Source organism: Anabrus simplex, chromosome 1, assembly GCF_040414725.1.
Source record: "Anabrus simplex isolate iqAnaSimp1 chromosome 1, ASM4041472v1, whole genome shotgun sequence".
Taxonomy (NCBI): domain Eukaryota; kingdom Metazoa; phylum Arthropoda; class Insecta; order Orthoptera; family Tettigoniidae; genus Anabrus; species Anabrus simplex.
The window spans coordinates 30,737,129-30,751,512 of record NC_090265.1 but is presented as its reverse complement, the minus strand read 5'-3'; the positions used below and the strand labels follow the sequence as shown (position 1 = coordinate 30,751,512).

The window sequence follows — 14,384 nt, the reverse complement described above, 5'->3', positions numbered from 1 at the left end:
TCTTCAGTGTTTTAATTTTGTAGTTTATTTGTGTACAGTTATATTTATAGTGTAAAATTAATTGAGTTAGTGCATACTGTGTTTTATTATTAACCAAGAATTGTATATACTTGAATTAAAATGATCAGTGACGGAAATCACCATGCCTAATAGTTGCTGTGTGCCTGGCTGCAAAGCCAATTATAAACAAGGAGAGTACACTCCGGTGTTAGTGTTTCCTTCTGATGAAGAACGAGTTAAGTTGTGGAAGAAAGGCTATTCCCAGGGGGAATTTAATAGTTAATCACAACACAGTTGTGTGTATTAAGCACTTTCCTAAAAATCGCATCCTGATAGAAATAAGAGTGTCCCGTCCAGATGGTGAGTTAATTTTTTATTATGTCATAAACATGGGTAACATTAGGTAGGCCCTATATTTTTATGCAATCAGATCTACGGCTTATCTGAATTCGGTGTATTTGAAAATGCAAATCTTATTTATGAGTATCACCGAGCTCGATAGCTGCAGTCGCTTAACTGCGGCCAGTATCCAGTATTCGGGAGACAGTGGGTTCGAACCCCACTGTCGGCAGCCCTGAAGATGGTTTTCCGTGGTTTCCCATTTTCACGCCAGGCTCTACCTTAATTAAGGCCACGGTTGCTTCCTTCCCATTCCTAGACCTTTCCTGTCCCATCGTCACGGTAAGACCTATCTGTGTCGGCGCGACGAAAGGCAAATAGAAAAAAATAATTTAAAAAATAAATAAATTATGAGTATCAAACAGCAGTGTGATTTATGTAAATCTTATCTTCTGACAGATTCAGATATTATTTATGAATTACCTCCAGAAGTAAGATACCGTATCTGAATTTCCTAAATCCAGGGGGCTTAAAGTATCCATCAGACATGTCAATAGAACTTGGAATTGAGGTGTACAAAGTATTTTGTGTGTTAGTGTCAGATACATATAAGATGGTATTTCTAAATTCAGACGATCCTAAGTGTGTCACAAAATCCCTGGCTTTGGAGTCAATGCAGTTGGCAGATTCCCTAGTCATTTGTGACTGCGGGAAGAAATTGGAAGACCTGACCGGACAGTGTAGGCCTATATATATTTGGGTGAATATATTTTTAAATAACTTTTCCAAAATTCACACCGACTTGTGTATTCAACAAAGTGCTTCAAAGAGAGCAGACCTACTCCATACTGGTGTAACTTCCTGTAACAGGTCCAGGAAAGCTGCAGTGTTCATGGAGTGGAAACAGTGAGGTACAGAAATAATTTATATTTGTAATAAATAGTAATGGTAATTGGCTGCATGTTTTCTGTCACTGTGTATGATGTGAATGTTCCAGTTGACCAGAAAATGGATAAAATCGCAAGAATATGTCTCAAAGTGTTAGGCTGTACTCACGCAAACGAACGTATATACGCGAGAAATAGAACGTTACGGAGAAGGATGTGTATTGTATGTCAGAATTAACCAGGGGCGGTGCGTGGTATTGTTGCAGGGTTGGACAACTCCCAATAATTTTTCACTTCATTTGTCGTGTTTTCTTCTCATTAGTTTAATAAACCTAACATATATTCGAAAACGTGTTAAAATCAACCTTCTTCGGTCGTTCGCTGTACTAATGCTTTGTAACAGATCAACAAACGCCGCTGGCTTCGAATCAAACTCAGGGGGTTTGCTTTCTTACGGCAACTCCCTAGCGGACAGCGCGGCGCAGTGAACCTCTGCAGGGACGAGCCTGAGCCTGTATAGCAGCATGCTCACCAGTTATCGGTCTCAGGGAGTTGCACGAGACTGGCAAGTCCCCTGCCGAGAGACAGTTCCAAATGTCCCCGTTAGATATCACCACTCTGCGGAGATTACTTCATTCCTACTTCCTCTCCTCTCGCAAAGGTAATTTCATTCCCATTTTCTAAATTTGCAAATTTCGCTTTACGTTGCACCGACGCAAATAGGACCTACGGCGACGATGGGATAGGAAAGTACGCATTTGCCAAGTGTCAAAATAGGAAACCGCGGAAAACCACTTTCAGGGCTTTCGACAGTGCTGTTCGAACACACTATCCCCTACTATCACAGCTACGCGACCCTAACCACACGGCCAACTTGCTCGGTAATTTCTTTTCCACACCATATCAGACCACCCACAATTTTACCAACATCTTGCTTCAGTGAAAAACAGGACGGTAAATTTTCAATTCAAGTGAGGCAAAAGTAACTATGCCAGGCTGAGTGGCTCAGACGGTTGAGGCGCTGGCCTTCTGACCCCAACGTGGCAGGTTCGATCCTGGCTCAGTCCGGTGGTATTTGAAGGTTAGAATGTTAGAATCAACTATATTGAAGGTGCTCAAATACGTCAGCCTCGTGGCAGTAGATTTACTGGCATGTAAAAGAACTCCAGAACCTCAGCGTCCCCGAAAACCGTAAAAAGTCGTTAGTGAGATGTAAAGTCAATAACATTATTATTAAGTGTAACTCTAGTTACAGTGTGTAATTAGCCTCTTATTTCCTGGGTTGTAATTGCCAGATATATTACAGTTTTAGTAGGAGTGTAGTACATTACTATTCCAAGTACAAACTCTAAGCCGCAAGAAACAAGGGAGATCGATATGATGATAAGAGTTTTACAAGTGGAAACAATTATTTCACCACAAACTTTTTCGGATTATTAAAAGAAGGTAATTCCCGGAAACATCCCACCCAAGCTAGCGGTCACCATGCGATCTTTGAACGTAAGAATCAACCATATCCCTTGTGTGATCACTACTCCACATCTTGGCAAGTTATCAATTCTCATTACTTAACGATAATAGTTTCCTTATATTTCTGTAAGATATAAAAATGTGACACTGAAAATGTTGGTGCAACTCCCAGCTTCAGATACCACCAGCCGCCACTGGAATTAACAAATATTTGAGGATAGGTTTTGGTTTTATAAGGTGTTAACAGTTCTTTAAGTTATTTAAACGAGTGTGTTATTCAAGCGGAGCGTATGCGTATCGCCTTCAAGTCCCCCCCTCCCCCCAAAGCGTGACGTCATCAGAGGTACAGTACGGCCTGGACATTACGAAGGCAGTGCTGCTGCAAAATGGCCATAACCGCAACATGAGTGACAACGTATGACAGGGAAATAGTCTTTAACATTGCACCTTTGGTAGCCAATATATAGCTTCACTTCTTTCATCACGGCATGGTAGATCGTAGGCGTCACTTCTATCACTGCATACTGGCTGTCGCTGCTCCGAGCTTTCTTCACAAATCTTTTCTCCAAGACTTGCGGACGATCTAGTAGGCACTGCTTTATGCACGGGTTCTAGTTTTTAATGGCGTCCACAAGGTCCTCCTCCAGAAAGTCCGGTTCAATACCATGAATGATGAGTCTAGGATTCTTGTGTTTTGGTATTATAGCCGTCAGGTCCGGGGAAGTTTGTTGAATGCGACTGACTAGGTTCGTGCATCATCATGATTCCTTAATTCGAAAAACACTCCATTTCTAGTTTTCTTCACTTTATTTACTCCTACATTTAGAGAACTGGATTTAGTTGTAGCTTGCAATAGGCGTAAAGTCTGTTCGGAGTTCTTTATCGTGTCTTTGTTCTTTGGTGAGATGAATACCACATTTCTAGTCTTCATCACGGCATGGTAGATCTTAGGCGTCACTTCTATCACTGCATACTGGCTGTCGCCGCTCCGAGCTTTCTTCACAAATCTTTTCTCCAAGACTTGCGTACGATCAATGTTTTGTTTATTTATATGAGTACGAGATACTGTGTCAGAATAAAGCGACTGTTCGTGTTCGTTGATCTGGTTTGGAGGTTAAGGTATTCTCCAGTTTGATCAATTCCTCATGAAAGTTTGCTAATACTGATTTAACTATACTCACGCAGTTAGTAATATTTTCTTTCCACTTCTTATCCAGTCGTTTGTCACTATTTAGAACTTCAAATATGTTTTTGATTTCTTTTTCAGCTGAGCTATAAAGTTTTGCATGTTCGTTACTCACGGCCATCTTGATCCTTTCTCTCTGATTAGTGTTATATGGAGGATGGTTGCCTAGTCGTACTGCCTCTTAAAACAATAATCACACCACCGCCACTGAGAAAGTGCGGCGTTAGACATCTTTCAGATAACAGACTTTCTGTTTCCGTGGCAACAAGACACTTGTTTGAGCGCTCCTCCCCTTCCAGTGGCTCGATGCCACATTGAACTAATTCATTACAGAGTCTTGATTTCACTCTGTCAGTGTTAAAGGTACAGTATATATCTCCAGTGTGAGAAGTGGAAGCTGTGCCCCGCTGTCAGTTATTACAAAGTGGCCGGCTTCTCTTGGCTACGTTCCACTTTCTCATGATAAGTGTTCTCGCTCCACCGTAGACTAGTTAACGGTCATATATTCCACGCCAGTTGGCACGCCATTTCGTACGCCTGCATGAAATAGTGATCTCCGAATAAAGAAATCCCGTTCATTCTCAAACTGGACTGGAGCAAGGCTAGAGCGAGCCACTGTCTGGCACCTGTTCACCGGCACATTCAACAAGACCTTCTATCAAGTATAAAAGAAATAAACAATATTATTGGTACTTATTATTATTATCATTAATACTATTTCCTCCTTCCTTCCTTCCTTCCTTCCTTCCTTCCTTCCTTCCTTCCTTCCTTCATTTCTTTCTTTTTCTTTCTTTTCCTTCTTCCTTAATCTGTTTATCCTCCAGGGTTGATTTTTCCCTCGGACCCAACGAGGGATCCCACCTCTACCGACTCAAAGACAGTATCCTGGAGCGTGAGACTTCGAGTCGGGATACAACTGGGGAGGAGGATCAGTACATCACCCAGGCTGTCTCACCTGCTATGTTCAATGGGAAGATTGGAAGGGATAGACAAGGAAGAGGGAAAGAAGCGGTCGAGGCCTTAAGATAGGTTCCATCCCGGCGTTTGCCTGCAGAAGATTGGGAGCCGCGGAAAACCACTTCGAGGATGGCTAAGGTGAGAATCGAATCCTACTCTGCTCACTTGACCTCCTGAGTCTGAGTAGACCCCGTTCCAGCCCTCGTACCACTTTTCAAATTTCGTGGCAGAGTTGGGAATCAAATCCGGGCCTCCGGGGGTAACAGCTGATCATACTAACTGATCACTGCACTACAGAGGCAGGCATTATTATTATTATTATTATTATTATTATTATTATTATTATTATTATTATTATTATTATTATTATTATTATTATTATTATTATTATTATTATTATTATGCCAACGACCGTAGCCGTGTTGAAACACCGGATCCCGTGAGATCTCCGAAGTTAAGCAACACCGGGCGTGGTCAAGATTTGGATGGGTTACCACGCGCTGTTGGTGGGTGTAAGGGAATGAAGGAGCGGAAAGCAACTGGCCACCCTACCGTACGTAAACTCCGGCTCAGGCACACCTCGACGGAGGTTCGGACTTGCCTTCGGGCAGAATACACCCTTACCTTTTATTATTATTATTATTATTATTATTATTATTATTATTATTATTATTATTATTATTATTAGAGACATTGTCATGCTACTTACAAATCCAAGTCCATCTCCATTCAAGCCAAATCGGACTATAAAGCATTATTGTACGGCGGTGAGAACAGAGTGCGTCTTCTTCTACTTTTACTACTAGGCCTACTACCACTACTACTACTTATTCGTCTTCTAGTTCCTTCTTCAGTACTGAATATTGGCCACAATCACAGCAAAGTCTGGTCCTCCTCCATAGCTAAATGTTTACCATGTTGACTTTTGGTCCAAAGGTTCCCGAATTCGAGTCCCGACCAGGTCGGGGATTTTAGCCTCCACTGGTTAATTCCCCAGGCTCGGGAGCTGGGTTATTGTACAGTTTGCAGTATCATAACTTATTTCAGGTATAAGTTCACAGGTCAACACACACCAGGCCTCTGAGGAGGCGAAGTCTGCACGATGTCCTCATCACTCTGCTCCCATCTAGCCCTGTCCAGTTCCTCAGTCAAGTTCACCACCAGTTTTACCCTGTATTATCAATTTCAGTAGCTTGTACTTATCATTCCTCACAATATACACAAGGTAGGCTGTTTTCTTTTTTCTTTCTTGATTATACACACCAATATTCATTCCTTCCTCATGCGCCTGAATCCATCACTGGAGACGTATCCGTAGCATCCTTCGGAAAGCCCACATCTCCCAGGAATTTATTCCCTCTAATAGTGTTGCATTTCAGAGTCCCTGTTTCAGCACCATGAAAAAGAACTGAAAATGCATAGCACCTGATGAATTTGAGACGTGTCTCCAAGCTGACGTTTCTGTCACACAGTATATTTCTCATTTTCAGAAACCTAGCACAAGCCAAGCGGATCTCTAAATTCAGGTCGAATACCTCAATAACCCAGCTGGCATGGAACTTAAATTTCCGTAGGCCTACTTGTTTCCCATTATGTTCATAAGAATGTGTGTGTTACAAACTCTAGTAATCGCCATCACCTTTGTCCTGTCATCAAATTCTTGACATCATTGTAACCATGACAACTACTGTTCGTCTATGTACACCAGGTCAGTAGCGTCATCTTCTCATCGCGCTTTCTTCCTGTAACTATAGCAACCAGTGTTCGTCTATGTACACTAGGTCAGTACCGTCATCTTCTCACTGTGCGCTTTCTTCCTGTAACTATAGCAACCAGTGCTCGTCTATGTACACTAGGTCAGTAGCGTCATCTTCTCACTGTGCTCTTTCTTCCTGTAACTATAGCAACCGGTGTTCGTCTATGTACACTAGGTCAGTAGCGTCATCTTCTCACTGTGCTCTTTCTTCCTGTAACTATAGCAACCAGTGTTCGCCTATGTACACCAGGTCAGTAGCGCCATCTTCTCACTGTGCGCTTTCTTCCTGTAACTATAGCCACCAGTGTTCGTTTATGTACACTACGTCAGTAGCGCCATCTTCTCACTGTGCGCTTTCTTCCTGTAACTATAGCAACCAGTATTCGTCTATGTACACTAGGTCAGTAGCGTCATCTTCTCACTGTGCTCTTTCTTCCTGTAACTATAGCAACCAGTGTTCGCCTATGTACACTAGGTCAGTAGCGACATCTTCCCACTGTGTACATTCTACCTGTAACTATAGCAACCAGTGTTCGTCTATGTACACTAGGTCAGTAACGTCATCTTCTCACAATATAATAATAATGTTAATTGCTTTATGTCCCACTAACTCCTTTTACGGTTTTCGGAGAGGCCGAGGTGCCAGAATTTAGTCCGGCAGAAGTTCTTTTGCGTGCCAGTAAATATACCGACACGAGGCTGGCTTATTTGAGCACCTTCAAACACCACCGGACTAAGCCAGGATCGAACCTGCCAAGTTGGGATCAGAAGGCCAGCGCCTCAGCCGTCTGAGCCACTCAGTCCGACAGGTGAGAAACACCATAAGTCTGCGTTACATGTGCGACGTACAGAACTTGTGAGTAGTACCATAATGTGTCTACGCTACTTTTGATTAGTACCGCAACATGAGAAATACGATGGTTCTACTTTACTTGCGATAAGTACCATTATAAGGGACCGTTGATCTGGATTTTGGACCCCTTTAGACAACAAGCATGATCGATTCAAGATTGTGCTTTGGAAACAGTCCCTTGACCAGTAATACTATTGCCTTAATGTGGAGCTTTGCGGGTCGGATCCGCTGATCGTTTTAAGTTCATAATCATTGTCCATCGTCGTCTTTGTGAATTCTAGTCAGTGGATCGATTTTGGAATTATTTTTAACTTTCAGTAGGTCTATTGTGAGTTGGATTTGCTGATTATTTTAAATTCATATTCGTCCATTCATACTTGATCATCACGTTTTGAATTATGGTCACTGAATAAATTTTGGACTTTCAAATTGTCATTACATTTCGTCTCATTTCGTACATTTAGGGGCCGATGACCTAGCTGTCAGGCCCCTTTAAACAACAAACATCGTCATCATCATCATCATCATCATCAAATCCTTTCTCTAATAATAATAATAATAATAATGTTGTTGTTGCAGATGCTGACGACGGAGGCTGCCCTGAGCTCCGCTCCAAGAGGTACATATCTGACGGCAAGTGCGCCTCCGCTCATCCCATCCTGGAGGTGGTATGTGCAGACTGGTACACCACCCCGACACGCCCCGGGGGACCCAAGTCAGAGAAGAAGCGATGTGTAGATGGCGACTGGCACCGGCGTCGGATAGAACTACTGTGTCACGACGGATCGCGTCGCTTCTACCACGTACGCGTCGTCAAGAGCTGTCGTCGAGGGGGCAAGGGTGACGGCCGTCGTTCACGCCGTCTCCAACATCGACGAAAGCCCTAGCGCCTTTACAAGAGTGTTTTAAATATTAGAACATCTTCCTATACATTCTAAGAAGATCATTAATTAAACATCCAACAGTCAACAATGAACAAGTGAGTTTCACCGGGAGCAATGTAAAAGAAGACGTTAGATGGAGCGACGAGTTTTCAACCAGTTTTCTGAACTCTAAGAGCAGAAATGTGTATCCTCTGCTTTGGTCAGGGTAAAAACGACTATCACAATTAGGTACTTTGAAGTTGGACGAAATGTACGGTACAGTAATTCAGCAACATGGGTGGGTAATTTTTCACTTCTTTTTCTTGACTGGCTGACGAAACGGTTATATAAAAAAAAAGTATATTTGTTAATGTCAACATTTTTGTGCATCCATGCGTTGCTCCACTTCCTATCAATTAGCAATTTCTAAACAAAAGATATGTAGTAGAGGGTAGCTAGATGTCGTTCGCTGAATAATAATAATAATAATAATAATAATAATAATAATAATAATAATAATAATAATAATAATAATAATTTCCGACTCGTTGGCTGAACGGTCAGTGTACTGGCCTTCGGTTCAGAGGGTCCCGGGTTCGATTCCAGGCCAGGTCGCCTACGGGAGTCAAATAGAAAGACCTGCACCTGGCGAGCCGAACCCGTCCTGGGATATCCCGGCACTAAAAGCCATACGACATTTCATTTAATAATAATAATAATAATAATAATAATAATAATAATAATAAATATGTTTCTTTCTGCTCTCCACCTGACACTTTCAGTGGTTGTGATTTTCTAAATATGTCATACTACCTTATATGAGTGTGCTTTTTGTCGCTGAAGAATAAAAATGAAATTTAAATTTGAAGGGCAAGATAATATGCAGAATGCAAAACTTTCAGACTTTCCTTATACTCTTGCCCTGTGCAAATGGGAATTTTCTAGGGGCCATTTGCCAAGCGTAGAGATTCAAAATCTATTGATCTACAAGCAGCACTACAACCATTCTGTATAGTTTTCTTAAAACGTATTTTTTGCTCAATTTTTAGAATTCCCCCCCCCCCCAGTTAATGGTTATTTATTTATTCACATTTTAAATTTGAATATCCAACAAAAGTGTCAATTAATAAAATATTGAAAATATTACATTACTAAGTCCTGCTTCTTGTCAAAAATCCTGTTAAAAAAGAAGTGTTTTTATTCTGCTTTTCATTTTAATTTTCACCTGATACCACTAATCAAGCGAATTCCAATAGAAGACAAAGATGTTGACCGGTAGAATGGAGAACAAATTAAAAACTTCTCAGTCCTATTTCAGTAATAACAATATTGGTTTTACACCTCACTAAATTGTGTTACAGTTTTCGCGAATATCCAGTTCTATTTATTCTGTCATCCCTGGTATTAAGGGGGACATACACCATCCAGGCTTAAAAACAAGCATTCTTCTTGTGTTTACAGTATTAGACTGAACTGAAGTTTCCCCTTTATATCTGAGGGAAAAATTCTACAAAACTGGCCGAGGTATGATTTCATGTGATAAGAGTTAGCGGACACTTAAATCAATTCCATACCGTCACACCGATATTTATCGCTTGTTTTCGAAAACTGCATTTTTTAAGCACTTCCATCATAACCTCTAGAAATTTTGTATGACTCTTCTTCCTAGTGCTGTCTATAACCTGAACTGTAATTTTAGTGCATCTTTAACAGAAAGTACGTTGTAAATTACGAGTGTTGTAAATAAAGTAGGGGCAACATTGAGAGAAAGCAATATTTAAGGAATTAACAAGTACAATTCCTTCAATGTAAACACCCGCAAAGTTTAGCTCCTTTTCCCAAATCTCGGGAAGCCGTTGGGGACCGTTGGCAAGGCGTTCTCTGTTGACGACAGCGACGCAGAGACCTACTGCGCGGAGTACAGGTGCTACGTCGGGAAATCGGCGGCCTCGGAAGAGTTCATTCAACTTCGGAAACAGGTCGAAGTCACAAGGACTCATGTCTGGTGAGTACGGAGGATGTTCCAAGGCCTCTAAAACCACTGTTGCAATAAGAGCTTGACATTGTTGCGTCATCGTCTCGCAATAAACCTGGAATGCGCTCCAGAAAGCGGCAATAGTAGTCAATGTTGGCAGTTTATCCGTCACCCTCGTAGTGGTATGACACATCCCCTGACATGATTCCTGTCCAAATTTCTGTGGACGTGGCGAACCTGGGTGACGCCATTCATTCGATTGACGCTTTAATTCAAGCTCATTCCGACCCCACGAAACGCCTTTACCAATTCTGTAACTGTCCTGTACGGTAATGCATTGTTGCTACAGGCTTCACGTAATCCTCGATAACATTCTGATGCATTTTCGCCACGGGCTATCTCGATTTTAATCTACGAACTCTGTTTACAAAACATGCTTTAGAGCGGTGAAATCGACACTCTTCACTTCAACCCCACACAGCAACAACACTCCCGACTGGATGCGCGTCAAATGCACACTACACATCGACAACAGCGCCACCTATCCGCTCCCGTATCTTATTTGCGCATGCCCGATCTCCTGCGAGTGTGTGGACTACTTTACTTACAACTTTCGTATTTTTTAAAAAATAAATGGCATAATGTTTTAAAAAAACAGTTTTTTTTCCTCCTCTTACGTGTTACAGAAGAATGCTGAAAGTGAGATGGGTAGATCGAATTACAAATGAAGAGGTACTGAATCGAATTGGAGAGAGGAGAGCGATTTGGCGACATTTGACCAGAAGAAGAGAGAGAATGATAGGACACCCAGGACTTGTTGAGGGAAGTGTAGGCGGGTAAGAACGGTAGGAGTAGACAAACAAATTAGAGTAGACATAGGGTGTAGTAGTTCCGTAGAAATGAAAAGGTTAGCACGGAGAGCTGCATCAAACCAGCCTATGGACGGATGACCCAAACAACAAAACTGACAAACACCTTAACCGCTGAAGGGCAGGTTGTTAATCTGACTTTAGAAAAAAAATCACTTCAAAATGTCAAACATCTTGTAATTTAAAAACAATTGTTTCGTGAAATTCTTAGAAAGAGAATTTTGAAGCGATCCAAGACTTTTAAAACTAAGAGAATACCCTTCTTTCTGAACTAAAGAGCAAGTTTCAAATACAAGAAAAATAAAGTTATTGTTTTTACGTCCCACTAACTATTTGGGACGGTTTTCAAAAGCACCGAGCTCCCGGAATTTTGCCCCGCAGTTCTTTTCCGTGCCAATAAATCTACCGACACGAGGCTGACGTATTTGAGCACCTTCAAACAGTAGCGGCGATTGGGGCAAAAATGTATGGAGAACAAAAAGACCCGGGTCCAAGACGTAAAGGCTGACAGTCTGCCAACTTATGTGCGGTAATAACAGTACTATATAATAAAACTTTCACCAAAGGAACAATAGTTACGCATGTATTACAATTAAATAGAAGTACGGCATCACTATACAATGAAAACGTAATTTAGTATTTGACTACACACTAACAAGGTAACAGACACATTGAGTCAGATTGCCAGACTGAAGATGCGCACGACATACTGTACCCCTGCTACCCTTCGTCGCAGAACATTTTGCACATTGCTGCGCGGGCTTCACTACTTGCTGTACCGCTGTACAAGCCGGTGAGCCGCGACGAACGACTTTTTGTGCGTCTTTCCACTAAGTATTTTTCTTAATAATTGAATAAATTAAAGGAAAGAATTACCTGAAAATACAACGGGGATTATACACATTGGTTTTTAAATAATTCCCAGTTTCAGGAGGCTAAAATGGAATAAAAAATTATTTTTTCTTCACAAAGTGTGGGGGGAGGCAAGAGCCGGGGGGGGGGGGGGGGGTAATCGCCGCTACTGCCTTCAAACACCACCGGACTGATCCAGGATCGAACCTGCCACGTTGCGGGGTCAGAAGGCCCGGGCCAATTTCTTTGTGATATGGCTTACAGGATTGGAGGAACAACATCCATGAATATTGTTACGAATATAAAACTCCATCTGTTTCATTACTCTAATTTATTTCAGGATGGCCTAATAAATGCACACACACACATAATTAAATACAAATAAATCTAACCAGTCATTAATGGCCACGCTAATTACAGTCTATTTACAAATCTCTCTTCTGTACACGCAGTACGAGCTCTAGCCCACTCATCTACCTGTGCACGCTTAAGCATCACTTTCACTTCCCCAAGTCCAGTCAATCAACTCATACAGCGGCTGTGCGCAGACAGCTGGATTTGAACACAGTGTCACAGTTCGTTGGTTCGAACTCCAATGACAGTGAACAACAATCAGCAACAGCTCAACAGTATCCAACAGCAGGACGATACTCACAACAGCGAATATTAATCCACGCCCAATTATCCTCACACTCACGATAACTGCTTCAATCGCTGATTCACGGGCGGTCCTCGATCCACAGAAGTACACACACACAGTACTCTAAGGCAGTACAAAGTCTTCTGTCCCGTACGCCGTCTCCCATGCAGCTACTCTCTGGACACTCCGACACCACAACAATAGCTCCCGGTTCAGACCTCGGTGGGACACTAGTGACAGCCAACACCTCTGTCGCCCTCACTGAGTGTCACACTGGCTCCACCTCGCTCGCTCTAAAACTGACTCCCACACGGAGTCCAACTACGACTCCGAGTCCAACACTTGACTGACTGCCCCTTCTTGAGCTCGCGTAATTTGATCCAGAAATTTCATGATGTCACTGGAGGCAGAATATTCCCGTTGCTTCTCAAAGAAACTCGCAGGTAAGCCGGCCGCCGAGAACAATACACGGGAAGGCCGGCGGGGAGATTCCAAGTCGTCTGAGTCACCAGCCCCTTCCTGGAAATACCTAAAGGAGCTACCACGGGGCTGACACGTAACAATACAAAATAAGAGTTTTGTCTGTACATTAGTCAGAAATGAAAAAGAATGGTATTTCTGTATCGATCACGTCCACAGTAAGAAGAAAATGCAATTTTTAACTGTCGGTACGTATGTAAGCGCATCACTAAAAAATGGATGAGCAGTATTTAATGAAAATCGCTGTGTTAAGTCGGAGAATAAGGCACGACAGTCTAGGCTATAAATAATTGTATTCACACTCGGTGAAATGATAGTTTAGAACTTTAGAGGAAGACCTAAAATTTATAAATTCTCAAATAGCTATTTTATTAGTGGTCCTATCCATAAACACTGCATAACAAAAGTTACAGAGAATACAATTTTAGATCATTTATGCCTTTCATAGTTCTATGGTACCGGTAAATACAGTAGAGACAATACGCGACACTTACGGATTTAGCCTTGTTAAAATGGGAGACAATTCGACGGTGGCGCTCCTAGTGACTTGATCTGAAAAGTAGCGCTAAATTCAAATATCAATGGAAATGCATATTAAAAAATGGATGAATAAATTACGTCTAGAAAGAAAGTATTATTGAGATATTAACTTCGATGTTGCTAAAGCAATTCTGGATAAATGAATGAAGAATTATTTAGAAGTTTATTATTTAAAGGCTGAAATTAGACATATAAACAAGATGTGACATGGACTGCTGTAAAATGGTTTGATCTTTCATTTATGCATTACTTTTTTTGCTTTAGCATTCCTGCCTGAACTTTTACGGTTAGATTTTTCTTTATTCTCATTTAAAAAACATTGTATCATCACATTAAGACACTTGTCAATAAAAATATCGGCACAATCCATACACACATGATGCAATGATTTAACATTTAAAAGCTGGACAATTTTTCTCTTAACATGAAGCCTACTAACAGAAAGAAAATCTATAAAATCCCGGCTTTAATCTGAGAAGAGGGATAAAAGAAAGAAAAGTATGAAAATGTTGTCGATAGTGACGCTTTGAGGAATATTTACGTACAATTAGAGTAAAAATGTAACATACCCTTGGCTGTATAGTCAAGGATTTTTAAAGTCGCTGGCCTGGAAATGATCTGAACAGATCTTATAATTCTTATATAAGCGTAACGTCCCTTCTTTCTCGTGCACCTTATCCAAATCACTTCTGTGACGTTTCAAAACCCACAGATCAC

At 41.4% G+C, this 14,384-nt stretch overlaps 1 protein-coding gene across 1 annotated transcript in view; it reads left to right on the top strand.

Moving 5' to 3' along the window:
- The window catches only part of LOC136866480 (sclerostin domain-containing protein 1-like), a 188,715-nt gene extending 180,380 nt beyond the window's left edge, over positions 1-8,335 (top strand). The window contains exon 2 of the mRNA XM_067143860.2: positions 8,028-8,335. Coding sequence (XP_066999961.1) covers positions 8,028-8,335 — 308 coding nt within the window. The remainder of the gene's footprint in view (positions 1-8,027) is intronic.
- Positions 8,336-14,384: the final 6,049 nt, after the last annotated feature.